General features: G+C 42.3%; 2 protein-coding genes across 3 annotated transcripts; one reads left to right on the top strand and one right to left on the bottom strand.

Moving 5' to 3' along the window:
* The first annotated feature begins 378 nt into the window (after positions 1-378).
* Positions 379-5320, top strand: LOC131460372 (tripartite motif-containing protein 16-like protein). 2 transcript variants are annotated; one of them, XM_058630798.1, is made up of 7 exons: positions 379-898; positions 1267-1362; positions 1458-1691; positions 2450-2618; positions 2719-2802; positions 4479-4526; positions 4651-5320. In XM_058630798.1, exons 1-7 carry the CDS (start codon positions 434-436, stop codon positions 5199-5201), a joined length of 1647 nt encoding a protein of 548 aa, XP_058486781.1. In that variant the 5' UTR covers positions 379-433; the 3' UTR covers positions 5202-5320. The 2 variants fall into 2 exon arrangements, with proteins under 2 accessions (XP_058486781.1, XP_058486780.1); XM_058630797.1 differs by having other exon boundaries at positions 2716-2802.
* Positions 5321-6482: 1162 nt separating this feature from the next.
* Positions 6483-23598, bottom strand: LOC131460371 (sodium-dependent neutral amino acid transporter SLC6A17-like). Its single transcript, XM_058630795.1, has 12 exons — positions 23348-23598; positions 17601-18042; positions 14462-14619; positions 13750-13876; positions 12976-13157; positions 12779-12889; positions 12442-12683; positions 11843-12035; positions 11569-11761; positions 11023-11182; positions 10772-10934; positions 6483-10341 (listed from the first exon to the last, which is right to left on the bottom strand). Exons 2-12 carry the CDS (start codon positions 17881-17883, stop codon positions 9934-9936), a joined length of 2220 nt encoding a protein of 739 aa, XP_058486778.1. The 5' UTR covers positions 17884-18042; positions 23348-23598; the 3' UTR covers positions 6483-9933.
* Positions 23599-24572: the final 974 nt, after the last annotated feature.

Raw genomic sequence — 24572 nt, 5'->3', positions numbered from 1 at the left:
CTGAACATGAAACCTTTCAATGCTACGGAAGAGTATAAGGACCACATGTTAAAAATATAGAAAAAAAACTGCATGAATTCTGAGATTAAAGTCAAAATTCTGAGATTAAAGTAAATCAATTCTGAGATTAGAGATTATAGTCAGAGTTCTGAGATTAAAGAAAGTCAATTCTGAGATAAGAAATTATAGTCAGAGTTCTGAGATTAAAGAGTGAATTTTGAGATTAGAGATTATAGTGAGAATTCTGAGAAAAAGGTCAGAATTCTGATTTTAATCTCAGAATACATGCTGTTTTTTTTCTTACAGCATCCTGCGTCAGTGAAATGAACGGCTTTCAGGAACTGTTGGCCACACCCCCTTCTTCAAACGTAAACCACACAGAGGAAGTTTCAGCAAAAGTGATTCTAACTAGTGAAGATCCCCACGGACACCCATGTCTGAGGACCTTCTTCTCCCCGTGAGTATGAACCACACCCTCCGCTGCACCGTTTGCTCTCGTGTCCTCAACACTGCCGTCACCATCGCGTGCGGACACTCCTTCTGCTCGGAATGCATCCTGAAACTCTGGGAGCGAGGCCGAAGGAACGAGTGTCCCTGCAGCTGTCCCGAGTGCAGCTACACGTTCCCCTCACGACCGCAGCTCATCACCGACACCACGCTGGCTGAGCAGGTGAGGGACTGGGGGTCTGCTGGTGACGGGAAACGGCAGCGGCAGCGGCAGCAGCATGAGTCCCGAGGAAAGTCTCCGCAGAAGCAGCCGGAGTCCGGAAGAAAGTCTCCGCAGAAGCAGCCGGAGTCCGGAAGAAAGTCTCCGCAGAAGAGAGCCTTCAGAGACGCGGCATCAGGAGACGCTCGGTGCCACATCGGCTGTGTGGGAGAGGAGCGGAGGAGGAAGGAGGTACATGAAACAGACACTTTTCTATCATGGTACGGTACGGTTTGGAACGGTAAAGCTGTGCTTGCGTTTCCACTGAGAACAGCACCTTAACTGACTTTTAACCCGCGGTTAAGTGAGCCACAGGACCTCGACGAAGGTCCTTAAAGAGACATACAAAGTGTTCTTGTCGCGTCTTGGCAGTGGAGCTTGTGGTTGAGCAGCCGTGACCTTTTGGAGGCCGCTGTGTTCAGGATGACGCGCTTTGTACTGTATATTTGTGAAATAAAAATATAAAGAAGATTGAATAAATTCGGTGAAACTCAATGTATGTAAATCGTAGAGCAACATAATAACAATGTGTCCATGTTTCCACCCCATACACACTCAAGGAGGAGCTGAGGAACATACAGGAGACAAACAAAGAGATTCTCCAGAAACAAAAACGGAAGTGTGGGAACCTGAAGAATGTCCTCACACAGATTGAGGTGAGCGAAACGCATCTTCACATTGTTGTTGTTGTTGTTCTTGTTGTTCTTGTTGAGCGTGAATGAACACAATCGTCTGTGTGTGTGTGAAACAGGAGGAGGCGGGACAAGTGGCAGACTACTGCGAGGGCGTGCTAGTCGGTGTCATGGCCTCCATCCAGAAACATTACCTGTCAGTGCGGGAGCTGATTGGAGTTCAGGAGAAGGCAGTGGCAGATCAGGTGTCCAACTCTGTTCAGACGCTGGAGGAGAAGATCAAGGAGATGGAGAAGCGGGATGCTGAGCTGGAGAGGCTGGCTCTGAGTGACAGCGACACTCATTTCCTTCAGGTACTGATCATGATAACGAGTAGTAAGCCAAAGACAACAGCTTTTTAATGTCATTAATTCATCTTTTTTTTTCATAATGGCTATTTCTAATTAGAAGCAAGAATCTATTGTTATTGTATTGTGTTTATTCTTCTTCTGTTCAAAAATCCACAAATCCTACATCAAAACATGCGGTTTGACCGAGAATGGTATGCTGCGAATAATTTCCACATACACATGAATGGGTTAACGGTTGAAAAAACGATTTTAACCAAGCCCATTTTGGAGCATCACAGTGTCGTCATACGTTAACATAGAGACGCAGTTGAAACTTTAAATGGCTCCGAAGACTTGAGACTCTTTTCACCTCAATCAAAGTTTCGATACCTATTACGGTTTTTATACAATCACAGTTTAAGTTTTATATTTTTTTGGATGTTTTCAGGTTTTATAATGATTGTGTATGAATCTAGTTGAGGTTCATGAAAATAATCAGAAAAATCTTGACACAAACTCTTCTTCTGCCCACAATTTCCAACCTAGACATTATTTACATCAAAACGTTGTTGTCTGACCCTGTGTGTTGTTTTCATTTTCATACAACTTGCAGTTGTGTATATATATATATATATATATATATATATATATACGTATATATACGTATATATACGTATATACATATGCACAGCCAAAAGCACATTTGAACACCTGTCTGTATCTGAATGATGGATGGAACGTTCCCTCCTTCAGTACTTTCCTCGTCTTCTCCCTCTTTGCAGGAATGGCCGGAACTGCAGCGTCTATGTGAAGTGGACCGGGTCCAGGTCCGGTCCGAGCTGTCGGAGGATCCGCTCCTCCCCTTTGAGTTCACAAAAAGAGCTGTACAAGAGGTCGGGGTGAGGCTGGAGGAATTTTGTAAAAAAGAATTTGCTTCAGTGACCGAAAGTGGTGCGTGTCTCTGCTGACATATGGAAAAATGATCTTCACTAATTGCTTTTTTTCAGAAAAAATAAATAAATAATGTTTGTGACTTTGTTCAACACAGGAGACAGTGAAGTGGAACAGGAGTTAACGGGAGACACAGAGGAGGACGTCACGGTGCAACGTTGTGGCAGCAGTGACTCACCCCGTGGTTAGTTTTGAACTGTGTGATCTACTGACCTACCTACCTACCTACCTGATTATCTGACTACCTACCTACCTACCTGATTATCTGACTACCTACCTACCTGATTATCTGACTACCTACCTACTGACCTACCTACCTGATTATTTGACTACCTACCTACTGACCTACCTACCTGATTATCTGACTACCTACCTACCTACCTGATTATCTGACTACCTACCTACCTGATTATCTGACTACCTACCTACTGACCTACCTACCTGATTATTTGACTACCTACCTACTGACCTACCTACCTGATTATTTGACTACCTACCTACTGACCTACCTACCTGATTATTTGACTACCTACCTACTGACCTACCTACCTGATTATCTGACTACCTACCTACCTACCTGATTATCTGACTACCTACCTACCTGATTATCTGACTACCTACCTACTGACCTACCTACCTGATTATTTGACTACCTACCTACTGACCTACCTACCTGATTATTTGACTACCTACCTACTGACCTACCTACCTGATTATCTGACTACTGACCTACCTACCTACCTACCTGATTATCTGACTACCTACCTACTGGCCTACCTACCTGATTATCTGACTACCTACCTACTGGCCTACCTACCTGATTATCTGACTACCTACCTACTGACCTACCTACCTACCTGATTATCTGACTACCTACCTACCTACCTACCTACCTACCTGATTATCTGACTACCTACCTACCTACCTGATTATCTGACTACCTACCTACTGGCCTACCTACCTGATTATCTGACTACCTACCTACTGACCTACCTACCTACCTGATTATCTGACTACCTACCTACTGACCTACCTACCTACCTGATTATCTGACTACCTACCTACCTACCTACCTACCTACCTGATTATCTGACTACCTACCTACCTACCTACCTACCTACCTGATTATCTGACTACCTACCTACTGGCCTACCTACCTGATTATCTGACTACCTACCTACTGACCTACCTACCTACCTGATTATTTGACTACCTACCTACTGACCTACCTACCTGATTATCTGACTACCTACCTACCTACCTACCTGATTATCTGACTACCTACCTACTGGCCTACCTACCTGATTATCTGACTACCTACCTACTGGCCTACCTACCTGATTATCTGACTACCTACCTACTGACCTACCTACCTACCTGATTATCTGACTACCTACCTACCTACCTACCTGATTATCTGACTACCTACCTACCTACCTACCTACCTGATTATCTGACTACCTACCTACTGGCCTACCTACCTGATTATCTGACTACCTACCTACCTACCTGATTATCTGACTACCTACCTACTGGCCTACCTACCTGATTATCTGACTACCTACCTACTGACCTACCTACCTACCTGATTATCTGACTACCTACCTACTGACCTACCTACCTACCTACCTACCTGATTATCTGACTACCTACCTACTGACCTACCTACCTGATTATCTGACTACCTACCTACTGACCTACCTACCTACCTGATTATCTGACTACCTACCTACTGACCTACCTACCTGATTATCTGACTACCTACCTACTGACCTACCTACCTACCTGATTATCTGACTACCTACCTACCTACCAGTTTTCCATGTTGTCACTGACTGATGTTCTGACGTTGTCTCACAGGCATGACTTCCTCTCTGGTGCCTACAACCAGAGCAGAGTTTCTGCAATGTGAGTTCATCATCTTGTGCTTTTCAGCACTTCACTCCACCACAGTCAAATATAACAAATCCTGTTTTCTATCCTTACATCTCTCTCTCCATGTCTCCATGTCTCCATGTCTCCATGGTCCCAGATGCATGTGATCTCACCTTTGACCCCACCACAGCTCACGAGGACCTGGTTGTGTCTGTGGGAGACAAAGAGGTGAAATGGAGGTCTACAGATTCAAGGAAATCTCTTCCAACTTTCCGTCACCCGCAGAGGTTTACCTGCCGGCGGCAGTTGCTGTGCAGAGAAGCTCTGCAGGCCGAGCACTGCTACTATGAGATAGAGGTGGAAGGAAACAAGGTTGAGATTGCCCTCGCGTACAAAGGAATGTACAGAAAGTCCAATACTCCACGGTCAGCTTTTGGCGCCAACAAGCACTCCTGGAGTCTGGATCGATCCTCAAGCTATTCAGTGAGTCACAACAGAAACAGTGTTGAGCTCACAAAGTGCCCCCAACATCAGAGGATCGGGGTTTACCTGAAGTTCAAAGAAGGAACTGTGTCTTTCTACGAGGTGTCAGACAGTATGATCTATCTTTACAAGACTGAGGCTAATTTCACAGAACCGTTGTATCCAGGCTTCTGGCTCGACGATAAATGTTGCATTAGGATCTGTGATTTGAGTCAGGACATATAGATGCTAAGTGTTCTGGTAACACTTTATGTTACACTTCTGTCATAATTATGGCAATACCGGCTTATTTACCTACCTACCTACCTGACTAACTGACTACCTACCTACCTATCTACCTGACTATCTACCTGACTGACTGACTGACTGTATTCTTGTAATATACCTTAAGTTAGAGACTTTACCTCTTTGCCTAAAACAGCTCCTCATGCTGGACTTGGTGGTTGTTTCTGGACAAACAGCTAACTACAGTATGTCCTACTGTCCTCTGTCTTTGTGAAGGTTCTGTATACTGTACGGTCTTAGTGTAAGTGTGTTTTTTCCTGTGTTAATAACATTTGTATTCATACATTTGACGTGATACAAACTTTTTTTGTACACACTTTTTTGTTTCTGTTACACATTTGTAGGGTCACATTCATTCACTGCTCTTCCAGAACCACCAGACTATGGTTATAACCGTCTTCAACTCCAAAGTTTGTGCTTGCTAACTATTATTCTGCCTTGAAATCCTTGAGAATTTGTGAATATGGAAAATAAATTCTTGAAGGTTTTGACATTGACATGGGTCATTGAAAGTGCTGGATTTATATTGAGGTAAATATCCCTTGTTTGTTAGCGATGTTGTGGACACTGTCCACTGTCTCGCTCCCGCGTTGATGTAAAATTCCATGTGGGACAATGAGTGAGGAACGAGAGAGCAAATGACGTGACGCCTGGACCAAGACTGACTTTGACCAAGATACCAAAGACAATCACTTGTCCAGATGCCAAGCGTGCTGCAAATCAATAAAAGTGCAGCACATTCAGTGCTTGAATTTGAGGGAATTAGTCCTGGAAAAATCCTTGAAAATTCCTTGGATTTAATGTCAGCCAAAACCTGTGGGAACCCTGATTCCCATCAGTCCCAAACCTAGACCCACTGTAGCCAACGATATAAAGTGCAATGTATTACTTATGGGAAACGTTTCAAGAGCAACAGGCAGCACGACACAAGGGAGCTGGTGCTGGTCAAACCAACCAATAGGAACTCTTCTCTCATCCACCAGCGTAGGCCCCGCCCATCAAGTGCAGTTGAATTCGAAAGCAAAACTTTGAACTTGAAAGCAAAGAGGACTGATTTATAAGCAACATGTCGTTTGTTTTTACTTACAAACATTAGTTTTGATTGAAGTTGAAGAAATATGTTCTCTCAGATTTTTCTTTAATTGCAACCAATTGCTCTCAAATCTCTTTTTTGGTTTCAAATCTTTTCTATTTGATTGAATAATAAAGGAACAACATACAGTTTGTTTAATCTTTATTGTTAATACCTTTGGTGACGCTCACAGTTGTTTTACAGTAACTTTCAGTATCACACAATGTGGGATGGAGAAAGAGACAGAAGCTAAGTAAAGGGATATTTCCTAAACATAGCTCGTGTACATACAGTGTTTGAGATGTGACGACCCTGCACGTGAGTCATCATCATCATATCCCTTTGTTTATATGTGGGCTATCACTACTCAGCTATTAGCAGCTAATGTTTCCCTCATTGAACTCACTTGATATTGCTTCCTGGAGTAAATAAACAAATGCTTTCTTTATTTATTGCGGAGTGATTTGAAAAGCACAATTCATGACTAGTCTATGTTACGTTTACTCATAAAAGCGACTTGTTAAGACAAGTTTATATACTTCACACCAACAAAATCAGTCTTCAGAATCACTGAAGTTATTTACAGAACTGAACTGAACAGAACAGAACAGTGTGACTCTCGTCCTCAGCAGGAAGAAAGTGGGTCACAGAAACTTAAATATCACAAGAAAAAAACCTGCACACCTTTAAATATACGTTTGTATACACACTAGAACTCATGAGAGACTCATTACACAGCAGAAAGTAGACGAATAAGTGAGAGAGTGTTTCACTATTCTTAGATTAAATAAAAAAGAAAAGGAGGTGATATAAAGTCTGCAGATGGCGCCAAAAGCGAGGTGATATCAGCTCAGTGAGATGCATCCATGGAAAGTTAAATGTTCCATAAGTTAAGTTGGTTAGTTAGACCCAGTCAGAGTCTGCACATAAGACCTGGCCTTAAATAAACAGCACAAGTTTAACTAGTTTAACTTGTGTGAACTCTGCCTCAACACAGCTTCAGATTTGGGATTTTGGCTCAAATTCACCCTCAAAATTCACATTCAGTTGGAGGTAAAAGGAGATTGTGACAAGTACACACACATCCACACAAAAAGAAAGAAAAGAAAACCTTCTGGGATTCAGTTGAGTTCACACTTTGATAAACCAAACAAAATAGAAATATGCACGATCAGTATGTCATTTATATACAGTAATGGTTATGTCTGCTACTTTCCCCTTTGCACATCCTCCCAAATGTGTTTGTGATTGTAGTATGTTAATGTTTATAGTTCTATACATTTAGCCAGATAAGTGAATCAAAAGCTGACAGAAATAATAATAGAGGAAAAACCAACAATCATACAACAACAAGAATGAGCTACACAAACTACAAATGACATAAATCTTAAAATATACAGCATATCTATATATACACTGCTCACCTTTTAAAAGATAAATCTCTGTTGTTTGTTACACTTACATACACTGAAAATATACAGGAATATAAACATTTTTACCTTAACATCATGGCTTTAAATGTTTTTGACAAAAAAAATAATATATATTTATATACAAAGAGGAGTCTTCGTTCTTTTAACACAAACATACAAGTTTGAACTTGCAGGAAACAGGAAAAAAAAAGTCCTTATCCTTAACCACTTTAACCTTTAACCGTATCACATGTTGCGTTACCGTAATTATGCGACGGTTTGTGCTACTGGAAAAAAAATCCAACGGTTTCTGGAAAGCTGAGAAATTGCACGTCAAAGCCAATGTGTGGTTATTACGGTAATTATGTTGTTGCAGTAACCTGGAGAATCAGCGTCTTTGTCACCAGAGAGGAGAGTTGGAATTTCACTTTAAATATGTTTTATACTGTTCACATTTCAAATTTGAACTACAGTGTTTTTTCCTTCATTTTAAATTGTCAATACACTATTCTTAACATGCAGTAAATTGTAAATAACTGCCAGATATTGAAAATTATTCTGGAAAAATGGGCAAAAGCACTTTTTTCTGGTCCTTTTATGGTTAAAATAAGCAAAAAAGCACATTTGTGTTTGAGCATATGCTGCACATGAGCATGTGAGGAGTCTCCGTTATACTGAATAAGTTCATACTGTCAAGTTTGCTTCACATTCACTCATCGTCAGTGTATCTCAATTTGTGCTCTATTACTTATTCAGTATGTGGAACGTTGTTATTTAAGTTTTTTATTTAAATAGGTCAAGATTGTTAGTAATCAGCTCGGGGCAGTGCACAGTAGTTCTGTAGAAATCTCTTTTTCACTTTCGCAGGAAGAGAATCTGAACCACATCAAAGGCGTTTAAGAAACAAGTAAGTTGTGCTTCCGGTCTGTTTATGTTCAAATGTGCTCTCTTCACTTTTCCTCACATATAAAAACATAAAGAATTCAAGTTTTTTACGTTTTTTACCTGTCACTCTTTGGTGGGAAAACCTGAATTAAATAATATTATATTAATAATGTGTGAGATGTACTATTTTTATTTTTTAGAGACAATACAAATCAATATTATACTATGTTATATTGCTATACTGTACACTGTTGTTTACAGAATGAAGAAGAACCCAAAACAAAACAGGGGGTCAACGTATAGAACATGAATTAGAGCACACACTGTCCAGTGTCTCCAGTGTCTCCAATGTCTCCTGTGTCTCCTGTGAAGACAAATCAACACGATGAGAGTTTCAGAGCAGCAGAACAGAGGTGAAAGGTCAACGCTCGGTTCAGACCCGTACTTAAATGACTGCATACTGTGGAATAGGACATAAATGACTCTGTATGGCTTTGACACTCCACAGTGACACGCTTTAAACCTGGAAATAATGAACCCTTAGTGCTCACGCGGCACGGATCTATGCCGCAGGTGCACCCGTGGTAATTTGCCGTGGGAATAACACACAACTCCTGCGTGTGTGTGTGTGTTTAAGTTATGATTCATTTCATACTGCATTTCTAGTCAATAATTGTGCAGAAGTCACAAAATAGACATGTTTTTCTTTTCTTTTTGTTCATAAAAGTGAACTTTGAACTGTGATGTATTTCACAAATTTAATCTGATTTTCATAATTCTGAATACTTTTTTTGCTCCTGTGTGTTTATATAGATTGCCTATATAGGCTGTGCTGAAAAAGGATATAAGACACTCTATGTTGCACATTCTTATAGCCTCTGCATATACTGTACGTTTAAACATAGTGATGAAAAAGGATTAAACTCACATTCATTCAGTGTCACCTACATTTGTACCTTTAGGGCTACGTCTGCTCAGGGTTCTTATACTGTAAGGCAAAGAAAAGAAGATCACACCTTTAGCACTTAAACAATGTGATTATTTAAAAAAAATAAAAATAATAATAGAACAGAGGTGAACGTGAATGTGTCTGTTTTTCCTGCTTTAACACTCGCAGATGCCGGGAACCATGGGGGTATTTTCTGGTGTCATTATGGGAAGCGTGTGCTTAGATTAACTGGACGACTACATACAGTTTTGTGTTAGCAGGGCAGTGTTGGAGACTCTCTGCGTTTGCAGCGGATCCTTGGTGAAGACTTTATGGCTGAAAGTTAAACTGTGCTACAGGAAGTTTGAATGGCAGTCAAGAGTCAGACTCTGGTGTTACAGGCGTGGTTGGTGTCGTTGGCGTGGTGGGGCTGATGGCAGCGTTTTGGTAGCTCGTGCCGTAGCAGCTGTGTGGAGACAGGGAGTTTGGGTCCAGCGGTTTGTTCTTCCCTGGAGTGAGGTAGGACTTGTGTGCCGGGACCGAGGACGGTGGCCCACCAGCCTTGGCGCTGAGGATGAACCTGGACTCGTCCTGCTCCTCCAGGCTGGAGATGTCCTTCATCATGGTTTTACGGTAGGAGACGGAGAGCTTGTTGGAGCCGTCAGACATCAGGTTGAAGTGACGAGCGATGAAGACGATGGGGAGAGGGAGCATGGCCACGGCGATGAGAGAAAAGCACATGGCGAGTGCCCACGGAGGGTAGCTCTGGAACCGTTCCCGAGCCTGGAACAGACACATCACAAGTTAGCAGAGCAGGGACTGTCATGGCAAGAACATCAGCAACGGGGACGAGGAAGTGGACAAAAAGATGACACTGCTGACAACAACTTTAAGAAAAAGCACACACTCGCTTTCCATGACTTCAGAGGACATTACATTGACTTCCTTTCATTTCCTGGAGACTTAATCTTAACTTCACCATAATTACTATTGGCCTAATCTTAACCCTTACCCTAACCCTTGTGAGGACACTCATGGACATAATGCATTCCCTAGCCCCTTACCCTAACCTTAACTAACACAATTTAATGCCTAATCCTAACCTTTACCCTTACCCTAACCCTAAAACCAGGTCTTAACCCTCGTAAAAGCCCTTGGCTTTTAAGTCTTTTGGTCCTCATAAAGATACCCATACAAGAACAGGGGGACTGACCAGCTCTTGGACCCAGGCGTTGTATCCTGGTGGACTGATCGTCATCTCAATAACACTGGCGGAGATGAGAACGATGAGACAGAACGGGGAGACGTACTTCCACAGGTAGAAATAGATCATGCTCGGCCTGAAACCCAGCATGTCCTCCAGGTCCTGCATGAACCTGAGACAGAAGAACATGTCCCCTCACACATGCACATGTGACAGTTGATAAACAGCTAATGTTACAGCTGTCCTGCAGGTACATTTACCTTTTAGTGCCGTAGATCCAAGCGACGGACAGGTTTTCCAGGATGACCACGATGGTGAGAGGCAGACCAGCAGAATAATCGTCAAACATGGTCACAAAGTAATTCCCCGAGCGCTGAACAAACAGCAGACCACACAGGAAGGCCACGATGCAACAACCCACTGCAACAAACACAGAGAAGAAACAATTCATTGAATCTTAGGAAAAGCTTTTATTTTAGTTTATTTTGCTTTTAATGCACTGAACTAAATTCTTAATGGGGCTTGTTCCCAAATTAGCTTAAATTATTCCTTAAGGCCCTGGTAAGCCCAGAGTTTGGAACCGCACGCAAAGAGTGCTTTAGGTGTGCATGGACTAAACTTCGCCCCATGGGTAGGTGGAGTGTAAGCCCCGCTCACCAAGCAGAAAAAAACATTTCTACAACAGAGGACGTAGTCGCCAAGGATGGTCATCCGAACCTCCACCTGGCGACCCTCAAACCGGCTGATACCCCGACTCCCCTGCATGACGGGGATGCTTCTATATGCTTCTACATAGTGACATTTACCTGTTAAAAGCTCCCGCTGGACCTTGTAGGCATCAAGGATGGGTGTAGTGATGCCGGTCATGGTGCCAATCATGCTGCCCAGACCGAGGTTAATGAGCATGAAGAAGAACATGACCGACCAGAAAGGAGATGCTGGGAAATGGGTCATTGCTTCTGTGAAGGCAATGAAGGCCAGACCGGTGCCCTGGACGGCCTGAAGAAACATCTCAGGTAAGAGTCAAATACATAACATGCTGTGGTTAAGTGTGCAGATACACCTGTGCCAAAGACTCACCTTGTTGAGTTCATCCTCAAGGAGACAAGGCTCCAGACCCAGCTGGGCGAAGCCGCCCTCTTTGACCGCCTTGATGATGCTGTATAACTCAGCGTAGTCTGATGTGGTGACATGGGTGAAGTTCACATGTGGCGGGATGAGATCATGACTCAGGACGTCTGAGTTGAGGTATCCCAGGATCTTCTCAGCATTCCTGTGGCGTTAAAAAAAAACTACTTCAGTTACTGGTGCTACACATTTTAAAATCAGCTATAGCAGTTTTTTACGGAAGCGTATTGCATTTACCTCAAATAATTCTCTGTCTTTACGAGATTCTCTTTTTCGGGGTCTGTTTTTACGCAATATTTTCTCAGAGTCTGTTTTTTCAAGATTTTTTTTTCAGGGTCTGTTTTATGAGATTTTCTTTTTCGGGTCTATTTTTTACAAGAGATTTTTTTCGGGGTCTGTTTTTACGAGATTTTTTTTTTTTCATAAAAACAATAAACACATTAGCAAACAGCTTTGTTTTTGATTAACGTTTTGTTTTTGCATTGTTATTTTCCTGACGCACATACAGTGAATTCTTCAGGACAAACAGAGTTTTCAGGTGTTACACTCACTCGGCGACACACTTCTCGTTCATGAGGTTAGCTTTGAAGCCCAGGACAGCGAACACCACCAGAGTGGCCAGAATGGAGGTGAAGAAGTTGATGAACGAGACGAGAACAGCGTCAAAGTGACAGTTGTTGTCAATCTTGTTGTAACTGGAGAAAGCTATGACTCCTCCGAAGCCCAGACCCAGGGCGAAAAAGACCTGGGTGGCTGCTTCCCTCCACACCTGGGGCTCCAGCATCTTCTCCAGCTGTGACAGACAAGGTGTTAGTGTATTGTGTGCATGTATACATGATTTACTTTATAAATATCATGGAATATTTGGAGTAGGTAAGCAATGAAAACCTTGGGAGTGAACATGTGAGCAATACCGTCCACAGATCCCTTCAGCATTAAGCCTCTGACCAGGAAACAGAAGAGGACCACGTAAGGGAAAAGAGAGCTGAAGTACATCACCTGTGAATCAGGGGAGGAAAAGCTGATTAAGTAAAGGGGAGACCACTGCCCTCATCTGTGTTTTTATAGCACCATGACTACACTACCTTCCCAGAGGAGGCGATTCCTTTAATGACGGCAAGGCAGACGATGACCCAGCCCACAAACAGAGACAGAGTCATTTTGACGTTGAGGCCTCCGCTCTCTGCAATGGTGCTGGTCGTGTTCAGAGTCTGACGGTACCAGAAGTAGGTCGTCGCGGAGCTTTTCTCACACTCTGGCTCCACGACTGTGTGTTTTACAGAGAGATGGAGACGGGGGGGGGGGGGGGTACGTGAAGTGGGTACGATGATAACAGCAGCGAGGGAGGCGACGAGAAAATGCAATGAGGTCGAGAATATTTTCCTCTGGGTCAACGTCTCAATTCTCGGCTGGTTTACACTTCTCAGACATCCGCGAGACAAACAAGGTCAACCGTGTACTTGCTATGCAAAGCATGAACTGCCACTTCACACCACCTGAGATCTTTCTCCAGTACATATATATATATATATCACTTGGGGGAAGTGATATATGGCTGAGTATGATTCTGCTTGTGATACTGCAGTGCAGATGCACACACACACACGCACACATATGGACACCATAGAACCAGCTTTTCTACATTAAATTGTCCCCACCTTAATACACTGTTGATTAAACACTATCACAGTGTTTTATGTGTCATACTGGTCAGATTTCAGTGTCATATGTTATGTTCTGTTGCTGCACCTCAAATTAACCCTGAACGTTTTTTCATACTAAAGTGCATGAACTTACTTTCCCTAAATGTATTAGTCCAATATTATGACCATGTTATTATTATTATTATAATAACTTACTTGCAATTGTCCCATTCTTTCTGAATGGACATTCGCTCCATGGCAGAGGATACTGAAAGGACTGGAAGAAGTAGAAGATGCTCCAGCCAATGATCACGTTATAGTAGAGGCCCACAAAGCCACACACCTGGACAGACAGACAGGTATTTCAGTTGACATTTTTCAGACGTTTATGCTTTCCGCTGTGAGACACACAGAGTCAGCATACATCACCATACGTAATGTAAAGTTCTCTGGTATGCAAATAAGGCAGCTCGTCATGTTGCTGTCAGGACGTTCAGGAGCTAAATAAGGCTGAGGAGAGCATGAATTATTAAAGTGCTCTCTTTTCATCTGTGATCTCGTGTGAGATATTTATAGCTACGTCTGTGCACACAGTGCCACAGTGAAGAAAGGCTACTTTTCACCCTCAAACACGTCAATACCTGCTACACACCCAAGAGAGGCTGAAGTCGTCGTGGTGAATCCAGATGAAACACAACACTACACTGGAGCACTTCATTCATATTGGAGACATACTGAGGTTCATTTTTAGGTACATGTTGTTGCTCTCTGCAAAACTAAAACCAGTCTCTCTCACCCACCTTTAAAACTGGCGATAAAACCTATAACAACTATACAGCACAGTGTTATCAAGGGTGTGTCTTATAGGCTCACAGCTACAGAAACGACAGATGATGGAAATGTATTATAAATTCAATGCATCCTTTACCATCAGACTTGACATCCCTATTCCACCCAGACGGGGACACACGTAGTTCCACACGCCGATGCTCCCACGTCGGATCTTCTGACCCACGGCGAGCTCCAAGAAGAAGAGTGGGATTCCAATGATGAGGAGGAGGATAAAGTATGGAACCAGATAGGCACCTGAAACATGAGCATATCACTGAGAGGTCTGTGTCGCTTAAAAATATCTATCTATCTATCTATCTATCTATCTATATATCTATCTATATATCTATCTATCTATCTATCTATATATATAGAATATATATATATATTCTTTATATATATATACTGTATATATATATATATAGATATATACTATAGTGTATAGTCTCCTTGCAGTTTAATCTCAGGATGCAACCATTTTTTAAATCTGCAAGTTGTGAGTCAATCACGAGCCCAGATATAAAGACTTAGAACAGGCAAACCTGCACTACATTACTGTTAATACATCAAAAGTAGGAATTGTATTCAGTGGCTCTCACACACACACACATTTCATAGTGGGTGGATTAATGTGGCAGAGAGAGATAAAGAGGTGAGAGGATAAATCAAGAAGGCTGGAGATAGAAGAAGAGAGTGAGGTTACTATAAATGTAGTGAGGAGTTTCAGGCCTCGGCAAACTTCAAGGAAATCCACTCCATCACAGGACATTTAACTGGAGCGTGACCGAGACGATAAACAACAGTCACTGGTGTGAAGACGTGAGGAGAAATGATGGGAGCCCACACAGCAATAACCCCTAAACACACAGACCTTTAATGTGGCTGAAAAATGGCCACTCGCCAGACTGAGACATGACCTGACTGCTGTGAGACGAGCCTGCCGTCAGTAACTCCTGCATTTATGCAGTGAATCACAGCGTTACACTTAAATACTGAGAGCAAAGGAGGCAAAGCACACACTGTTTACTGTAAACCTCAGATTACATGCGTCTCAAACTAAAATAAAAGCCCTTTGGTTTAAAGTTACATTCCTTTTTAACTGAGCTCCTCTGTGCTCTGCTCGACCTGCCCTGCCGCCAATAGTAATCACTGATGCAGCTATATTTAGACTCATATCCGCTCCACACAGTACAACTGCTCTCTTGTCAGTTCTGTCCTGAGTGGAAATGCAATGTTTATAATGTTTGGGGTCAATCATCCACTAAAGTTAAGACTGCAAATCAGTCTTGTAGAAAAAAAACAAACCCAAACATCATCAGCAAACACTCGACGATACTTTTAAAAAGTCGATATCAGAATATGACAAATAGCCGTTCTGTCAAGACTGTACATGACTTTAATGTACAGTAGAGAGACTGGAGGAATGTCAAGTTCACACAGAAACATGGTTAAAAGTAGTAAAATGGGTTAAAATTGGATCTGGAGTGTTATAATATTTAGTTAATGTGACTGAAAGGCTACATCACTGTCTTTCTTCTGAAACCTCATGGTGTAATAACACGCCTTATGTTATGTTATGGCTAAATATAAAGGCTAACATGTCCTGTATGTGTTTGTTTATTCATGTTTTGGGCTCTAAGGGGCGACGGTAGCTCAGTAGTAGAGCCAGTCGTCTTTCAAATTGAAGGTAGTGTGTTTGATTCCTGGCTCTGCTCTTCTACATGCTGGTGTGTCCTTGGGCAAGACACTGAAATATTCTGCTCAAGTAAGAACAAGTAAAAGAACTGGTCTGAAAATGTACTCAGAGTAAAAGTTACTTTGTCTTTCTTTTGTCATCCAAAAAGGACGAGGGGACACAAATCTCACATGATTGTTTTTAATTGAAGACAAACCTTAAACGCATAATGTATCATTCAAAATGGGTCAAAGGTTACAAATGTCACTCACTCACTCACTCACTCACTCACTCAGGGACCTTAATTAGCACCAATTCACCTGTCCTCATCATTCAATCACCTGTCCTCAACATTCATTCACCTGTCCTCATCATTTACCTCTCATCATTCATTCACCTGTCCTCATCATTCATTCACCTGTCCTCATCGTTCACTGCCAAGGTTTCCAGTGTATGAATTTGTTTATTTTCATTTTTGAATTTACTTACGGGCCAATTTTTTTTCACTCAGTTACAGATGTGATTTAAAATGTAGCACAGTACTTAAGTACAGTACTTAAAAACATACTTAAGTAAAATTACAAGAGTACACAAAAAACCTACTCAATTACAGTAATGCAAGTAAATGTAATTCATTACTTTCCACCTCTGCACTTAAACCCAAGATATGTCGGCAGCTAAGTATGAAAGACGTGATAGAAAATGTGTTGCACATGAGTGTGTGAGTGAATGGGCGTGAATGGGTTAATTGTCAAAAACTGTCGGTAGTGTAAAGCAGCTTTGAGTGGTCATCAAGACTAGAACAGCGCTATATAAATACAGAGCATTTACTATTTTGCCCTCTGATCATTTGTTTCCTGGGAGATCAATTATCTGTCACTTAACCTTTGAAGGTCACAGGGGAAACAAGCGCCAGTCCCCAGTCATGTTGGTACATGCACAGCCCATTTATAAAGACATTAAAGTGGACGTTGTTTACTGGTTTGGTGATTGAAACCAACCAGGCACCAATAATATTCAGTTGGTTCCAATAAGTGCTCTGTTTGAATGGAAGTCGATGGTAAAATGAACCGACTTCTCACTGGATTTATTGGTCTCAATTGCCAGTTTCAGGTCTTCTCTAATAGAACAATGTCAATTTTTTACAACATTTTGTTCCCATTTAGTGGAAAATAGATGATACAACACAGTTGACAGTAAAGCCTGGTTGTGTCAGTTAATCTACCGTTCCTCAACATCAAATTGACACTGATCAAATTGCACTGTCGAGGCTTCAAAATTCATATTCTTACAGGTGCAGTCACTGCCAGTTTCAACTTGAGTACACGCTTCACACTTACAGTCAGTTTAGACACGTTTATTTTCTGGTTTTATAACTAGAAATGGAAGCTGAAGTTCCCAGGATTTGAACCGCTGTAATGTTGGCATGGTTTGTTTATCGGTGTGTGCATTTATGCCTATGAACAATACAATCTATCTATCTATCTATCTATCTATCTATCTATCTATCTATCTATCTATCTATCTATCTAGTTGGCATGCTAGTTGGCATGCAACTCACCTCCTCCATTCTTCTGGCACAGGTAAGGGAAGCGCCACACGTTGCCAAGTCCCACAGAGAAGCCCACCTGGGCCAGGATGTACTCCATTTTGTTGTTCCAGGCCGGGCGTCCATCATTTTCAGGCAACTCTATCTGCGGGACTTTCTTCCCAGCAGCTTCTCCCACGTTCAGCGAGCTGCTCTTGTGGTCCAGCGGCTCCTCGTGTGCGAGCAGGTCAGCCACAGACTCTGTGACGTGCTCATGGCTCTGGGCGCGCTGCGTCACCTTGCTGTTCTTAGGCATGAGGGAGGCCGAGGGTCGGGGATTGGGGGGGAGGTGGGGGTGAAAGAGAGAAGAAAGAGAGAGCGAGAAAGACTGATAGGAATGAGAGATAGGAGAGAGGTGGACAGATGTGGCTGTAATGAAGGGTGTCCTTTGGATCTCAGGTGTTTGACCTCAGTCCTGAAAGAGAAAACAGAGAGAACATTGTATTTCATTAGTACACTTCATTTTAAGTTTTAACACACACATTGACACCATTATTCCTCCATTTATATCTTGGGTTAGACTTCTAAAAAGACACTGGATTGTGGTTAGGACATCGAGAAGACAGGAGGCCATTTATCACACATGAACGTTTCTATTTACATCAGCAGGGACGTGAGTTTTAGGTTTCAAATAACTCTCAATCCTGCATATTGTTTTATGTCATTTCCCTTTTCTGCAAAGATTAACTTCAGTGAGGCTTTTCTCCTGTAAATCCTCTAATCCTCTGAAGCCTCACGGCAACATGCACCCTCACCCCTCTCTCAGAGAGTGAGTGGTTCAACCCCAAAAATATCTGCTTTGGAGGCCAGTGCCACCGTGTGTGTGTTCTCCTGATCCACATTACACGTCTTACTGAGTGGACGACTCACTGATGCTAGCCTACAAAGTGCTTCATTGGTCTGCTCCTATACTTAAATACTCTCATAAAGGCTAATGTTACCCCTCGACTACGCTGTTCATCAAAGGATTGTGGTCTGGCAGTGCCGACACCCCACACACGACAATCCGGACTCTTTTCGTGTGTTGTGGAATGACCCACGGAGCGCTACCAGAACCTGTCTATCTTCAAGAAGCTCTAGAAGACCCAGCTCTTCCACTGTTCCTATCTTGTGGATTTCTTTCCAAGACTTCTTCTATGTCGCTTATTCCTTGTTTGTAAGTCGCTTTGGATAAAAGCGTCTGCTAAATGCTTCACTGTAAATGTAAAATCTGGCATTAACTAAAATGCAGAACTGCTAACAGCTACAAGGTTATTTAAATGCTGTTTTCCTTGAGGATGGACGACAATGAAAGAATCTGACAAGAGCGGATTCCTGTGAATTTAGTGACCACTCACCAAAGCCCTGTGAGGACATAAGGACAATGTAGTTGTAGTTGGAGCCGTTTGAAGATGCTGCACCTTGAGTCTGATGCACACGAGCACTTACATCAGCCTAAAACAAACCGTTACCGTCAGCAGATTCCACATACATTTCCCACACACACATACAGGATGTGCTTTTGCTTTGCTTGTTTATTTATTTCACCTCCTACTACAGATTTCCTCCTCTCTGCGTGACAAGATGAGCCTGTGAACAATAATCCAATGGCAATTCACAAGGCTCACACATAATCCACTGTACAGTCCCCCCCTCCCCTCTGTTTTTCTGTCTTGTCATTCGATCGCACACACCACAGTACACAAAACATGTAACATCAATCTATGGCCGTGTCATCGAGCCAACTCTGAAACATGAAAACACATCTGCTCGTAAGGCCGATAATCCTACTGGGAAAAACAAAATCAACACAGCAATGCGTGTGTGCGCACGACACGTACAGTAAAAGCCGTCATGTGACTTTGTGTAAGCTGCCTGACCTTTGCATATCCCATATTCCAAGCTCATTCAGGATGTTGTGTCCATTAGGATAAGAGAGATAATACTCACATTTCACCGTGCACGAAAACCCCAGTAAAACCCCATAAAGGACTCGTTATTACTCTGAATATACTGAGACTGCAGTGATGTCAGCTGTATCACTTATCATTGAACTATTTCAAATATCTTGACAAATAAATCTGTGCGGTAAATGCTATAACATAGGCTACTGTTCCTGGTCTTTGTACGTTAGACGTCCTGCTTCAGAGTTTTACTGCACACGTTACTGTGACTTATATTTTACGACGGTTCATATCAAACAATACTGTTAATGTAAACCATATGTAGCGCGGATCCTACTTTGTCTTACTTTAAAGGCAACAAAAAAAAAACATCATAATGTCCAATGAATCGCAAAATAATCAAACTGGTGACACAACCAAGTGCAACATCTGAATCCAAAGATAAGATAAAATGTTGGGACCAAACAACATTATGATAAAACTCTGTAGGAATTTAATTTGAATGAGCCCGGTTGGAACAAGGGCCTTTCTGCATGGAGTTTGCATGTTCTCCCCGTGTGTGCGTGGGTTCTCTCCGGGTTCTCCGGCTTCCTCCCACAGTCCAAAAACATGCAATGTGGGGATAGGTAAATTGAACACTCTAAATCAGGGGTGTCAAACAAATTTTTGTTCAGGGGCCACATACAGCACAATTTGATCTCAAGTGGGCCGGACCAGTAAAAATAGTAAAATAATAGCATAATAACCTATGAACAACAAGAACTCCTTGCTTTTTTCTCCTTTGTTTTACATTTAATGAAGATATTTTTACAAAACATGAAATTTCTTGAGAAATATAAGTGCAATTTCAACAATATCGTGCCTAAATGTACTATTTACACATCACACTGGATCTAAAAGGCACAAACATTTAGTCACAGGTATCTGGAAGAGAAAAATATTGTATTTGACATTACGTTTAGATTGTAATCGTAGTGTGAAATTTTAACAAATTCATCCTGTGGGCCGCATTGGACCCTCTGGCGGGCCGGTTCTGGCCCCCGGGCCGTATGTTTGACACCCCTGCTCTAAATTGACCATAGGAGTGAGTGTGAGAGTGAATGGTTGTTTGTCTCAAACTGTGTGTGGCCCTGCGATGGACTGGCGAACTGTCCAGGGTGTACCCCGCCTATCGCCCGATGTAGCTGAGATTGGCACAGCACCCCCCGCGACCCTCTAGCAGGGGATAAAGCGGTAGATGATGACTGACTGACTGAGCCCAAAATGTTGCTCTTCAGGTGAGAAAATGTCTTCTGTTTCTTGACAGACATGTGAAGGTGAAAAAACTAATCATATCACAATCGAAAAAATAACTTGACCATATGGTGCTACTCTAAATGTATATGTACTGCATATTGTTACATGTGTGCATCCATCACGTTAACACACAGGAGGGAAAAACAGCTGAAGTCAGTATCAGTAATCAGTCTTGTTTAAATGTTTACTGTCACTATGCTGCTTTTCTTGTGTGTTACTGTGTGGAAGATTGCTATTGGTGCTTGTGCTTCCTGCCTTCCTGCCTCTCTCCCACCATCTGCATCCCTCGGTCGACCCGCCATGGTTCCAGCTCACCTGACCAATCCTCCTTCACCTCCTCATCAGCCACACCTGTACATTTACCAGCAGTAGAGACTCAATCAGTGGGCACCCAATCAGAGGATTAGTGCTGATTGTTAGCTTTTTGCTTGGCCTGTGTGCCATTTATTTATTGTGATCGCTATTCAATGTCTAGCCAGGACAGACAAGATCCATTATTCCCAGAACATCTCGCGGTGGTGGAGCAACAGTAGGTACACCTCCCTACCGCCCCCTGCAGCTACCCCTAAGACCCTTGATTTCCCCACGCCTTGTCCTTCATTCTCAGACAAAGCCACTCTCTTTCCGCTTCCTCTGCCAAATACTTGGATACCTTCTTCAGCTTCACTCCTACGTTCCTCAGGAGACACTGGATGGACTTTCCAATGAAACCTCTGTCGCCGACCTCCACGGGGCATGGTGACAGTTGACCATCCCGCCTCTCAACACTCCGCCTCAGCTGCCAGCTCGGTGTATTTGTCCTTATGTCTTTCGAAGACTATCTCCATTCCTCCCTCCCAAGGGACAGTGAACTCTGCTGTTTGGATTGAGGGGTACCGCAGGAGGATGTCTGGTCTCAGAGAGGTTGTGGTTATCTCTGTCGGGAACTTGATCAAGCTCCACTCTTAGGTTCCAGTCACATCCAGGTGTTAGCGGTGTATTCTCTTGCTCCGGGATGATGTTCTGAGTCCCTGCTCCTTGTCCAACAAAATGGATCAGCTTCTGTGATGTTGTGATGCTTCCAGCCTGCGTGCCTCGAAGACTTCTGCCAGATTCCGCAGGAACTGGTCGTGACGCCACCTGTGCCAACCCTGGACCAGAGCTGTCTTGCAGCTGGACAGGATGTGCTGCAGGTTTGGATTTGGGGAATTGCAGGGTTGGCAGTTTTCCTTGGAGCCATACCAGGTTGCTGGGAATGGGGAGGGTGTTGTAGGTGGCCCAAATGAGAAAGCTTAACCTTGCTTGAGGCATCTTCCATCTTCCTATGACTTAAGGATGCTATTGTTTCCTGTACCCTTTTATTCTGCGTAGCATCCTCCTCCCTTAGTTACCTCCTCATTAAAATAATATTTCATTTTCAAACTATTCTACATCTACTTATTTATTTGCTTCCTCCTCTCTAACGAGCCGCAGTCGTAACATTTACACGTTCATTAATTCAGTGGTTCGCAAATGGAGTCTGGGGGCTTGCAGGGTGTTACAATGATAGGTTATTTTCTAACTGAACATTCGCTCATGTGTTCATTCATTCATTTATTCATTCATTCATTCATTCATTCATTCATTCATTCATTTTCTATCACTTTATCCTCTGCATGAACATAGCGGGTGGGCTGGAGCCAATCCCAGCTGATGTAGGGGTGAAAGGTGGGGTATCAGTGCCACAAGAAATAATAGATTAAGTGTAAAGAACTTACACTAAAATAGAACTGACCAGAAGAGGTGCATGGTGTGAAAAGCTGACACTCACTGTGTACACCAGCTGTCAGCTGACTCCTCTGTTGATATATATACACACTCACCGGCCACTTTATTAGGTACACTTCTTCAACTGCAAATATCTAATCAGCCAATCACATGGTAGTGCCTGGTTTATAGATGACGTAGAATGTGACGTGGTTGGTTGGTGCCAAACAATCTGCTGACCTACTCAAGGGTTTTCACACAAGGGTTTGGAGAGAATGGTGTGAAAAAGATCAAATTCTCTGGGTGAAAAATGCCTCGTTGATGCAAAAGAGGTCAGAGGAGAATGACTCTTAACAACCAAAGTGTGCAAAAGACCATTTCTGAACAAACGTCAAACCTTGAAGTAGATTAAGATAAGATAGGATAAGATAAGATAAGATAAGATAAGATAGGATAAGATAAGACAGTAGGATACCACACCAGGTGCCACTCCTGCCACTTTATTATGTGTCCGGTGTACCTAATAAAGTGGCCAGTGAGTGTGGTTTGTGTTTAACCCTAAGTGATCCTTTGACTTTTAAACACACTATCAAGGTCAAACGATCAACCGCACATCTCTTTAAACTACACAACAAATCCAGATCATAATGTAAAGAAAATCTTGATGTAAAAGATCTAAATGTAAACACAACTTCACCTGACATCAAACTTTCTCTCCTTATACAACATCATCCTTTTTTGAATCCAGGCTGTCACACTCTGACAAGGAGAAGACACAGTTTTTAAAGACGATAAAAGATAAAAAATCTTTCTCACCCTGAGTCTCTTCAGTGGCGATCAACAACACACAAGGTTTAATCCAGAGATGGAGAGAATATCTGGAGCGGTTTAATGGAAACATCCGCTGGGCTGCAGCTGCCGCACTTGCTTGTTCTGACTCACACACACTCTCTCTCTCACACACACACACACTAACACAGGACACTGGAGGACAGAGCATCACATGCTGCTCCGTCTACAACAGACGCGCAGGGAGGAGAGTGAGTGTCCGGGGCGCACCGTGACGCACAGAGTGCGTCTCATTCTCATCAGCACCAGCACTCACCATCGTTTGTGACTCGTTTGTTGATGTTTCACGATGAAATAAAAAGATGCAGCGAGAAAAAGACTGAGACAAAAAGAGAGAGAGAGAAAGAGTGTGTTTGAGGAAGAGCGCAAACCTGTGTGCGCGCGCGCGCGGATTTGTCAAGGTTATCGTCTGTGTGCTCCTGCCTGTGCTGACTGACGCAGCTGTCGTCATTCGCTCTTCAAGTGATGAAATATTTAAACTGTTCTGATGCGTCGGGATGCAGGAACAGGATGGACAGACAGATCAAACCTTAAAGATGTTGTAAATGCTGATGTTGATAAAAAATACAATAAAAACTGACTTTGAAAAAGTTATTTTTTTTATCCCACATGCAGATTACGATTATTTCTTTATTATTGGATTATTGGACCTGGTGGACAGCAACAAAAATCTGTTGTGAACATCTTCAACACTCCCCTAATCCTCTCATTAACAAATGATGTGCGCTTTTCCTTTACCTTATATTTATTTTCTATCATGTCTTCGCTCTTTTAATTATTTTTTATACCATTAAAGGCCCAGTACAGAAGAGTATTAGGGCCACATGTACATTTTTTTTGAAAGAAAGTAAAAAAAATATAAAGCAGCACGAATTCTGAGATTAGAGTCAGAATTCTAACTTTGATCTCAGAATTCTTGTTTTTTCTTTAATCTCAGAATTCTTGTTTTTTCTTTAATCTCAGAATTCAAACTTTAATCTCAGAATTCTCACTTTTCCTCAGAATTCTCACTTTCTCTTTAATCTCAGAATTCTGACTAATCTCTGAATCCATGCTTTTTTTTTTTTAACTTTCTGTCAAAAAATGTTTTTACATGTGGCCTTAATAGTCATCCATAGTCCAGTGTGTAAAAAACAGTGACCTCTAATGGTGAGACTGCAGATTGTAACACAACTTCTGCTTCAAAACGCAC

This window comes from Solea solea, chromosome 6 (genome assembly GCF_958295425.1).
Source record: "Solea solea chromosome 6, fSolSol10.1, whole genome shotgun sequence".
In the NCBI taxonomy this organism is placed as follows: Eukaryota; Metazoa; Chordata; class Actinopteri; order Pleuronectiformes; family Soleidae; genus Solea; species Solea solea.
The sequence above is the reverse complement of the archived record's forward strand: the minus strand, read 5'-3'. Positions and strand labels throughout refer to the sequence as shown.

Bases quoted from the DNA above. Each gene is read 5' to 3' on its own strand.
- LOC131460372 (XM_058630797.1), top strand. From the start codon at position 434: ATGTCTGAGGACCTTCTTCTCCCCGTGAGTATGAACCACACCCTCCGC. The intron at 1,363-1,457 runs GTGAGCGAAACG...TGTGTGAAACAG, and splicing joins ATGTCCTCACACAGATTGAG to GAGGAGGCGGGACAAGTGGC. The intron at 4,527-4,650 runs GTGAGTTCATCA...CCATGGTCCCAG, and splicing joins CAGAGCAGAGTTTCTGCAAT to ATGCATGTGATCTCACCTTT.
- LOC131460371 (XM_058630795.1), bottom strand. From the start codon at position 17,883: ATGCCTAAGAACAGCAAGGTGACGCAGCGCGCCCAGAGCCATGAGCAC. The intron at 14,620-17,600 runs GTGAGTTGCATG...CTCATGTTTCAG, and splicing joins GTGCCAGAAGAATGGAGGAG to GTGCCTATCTGGTTCCATAC. The intron at 10,342-10,771 runs GTCAGTCCCCCT...TGTCTGTTCCAG, and splicing joins ACGCCTGGGTCCAAGAGCTG to GCTCGGGAACGGTTCCAGAG.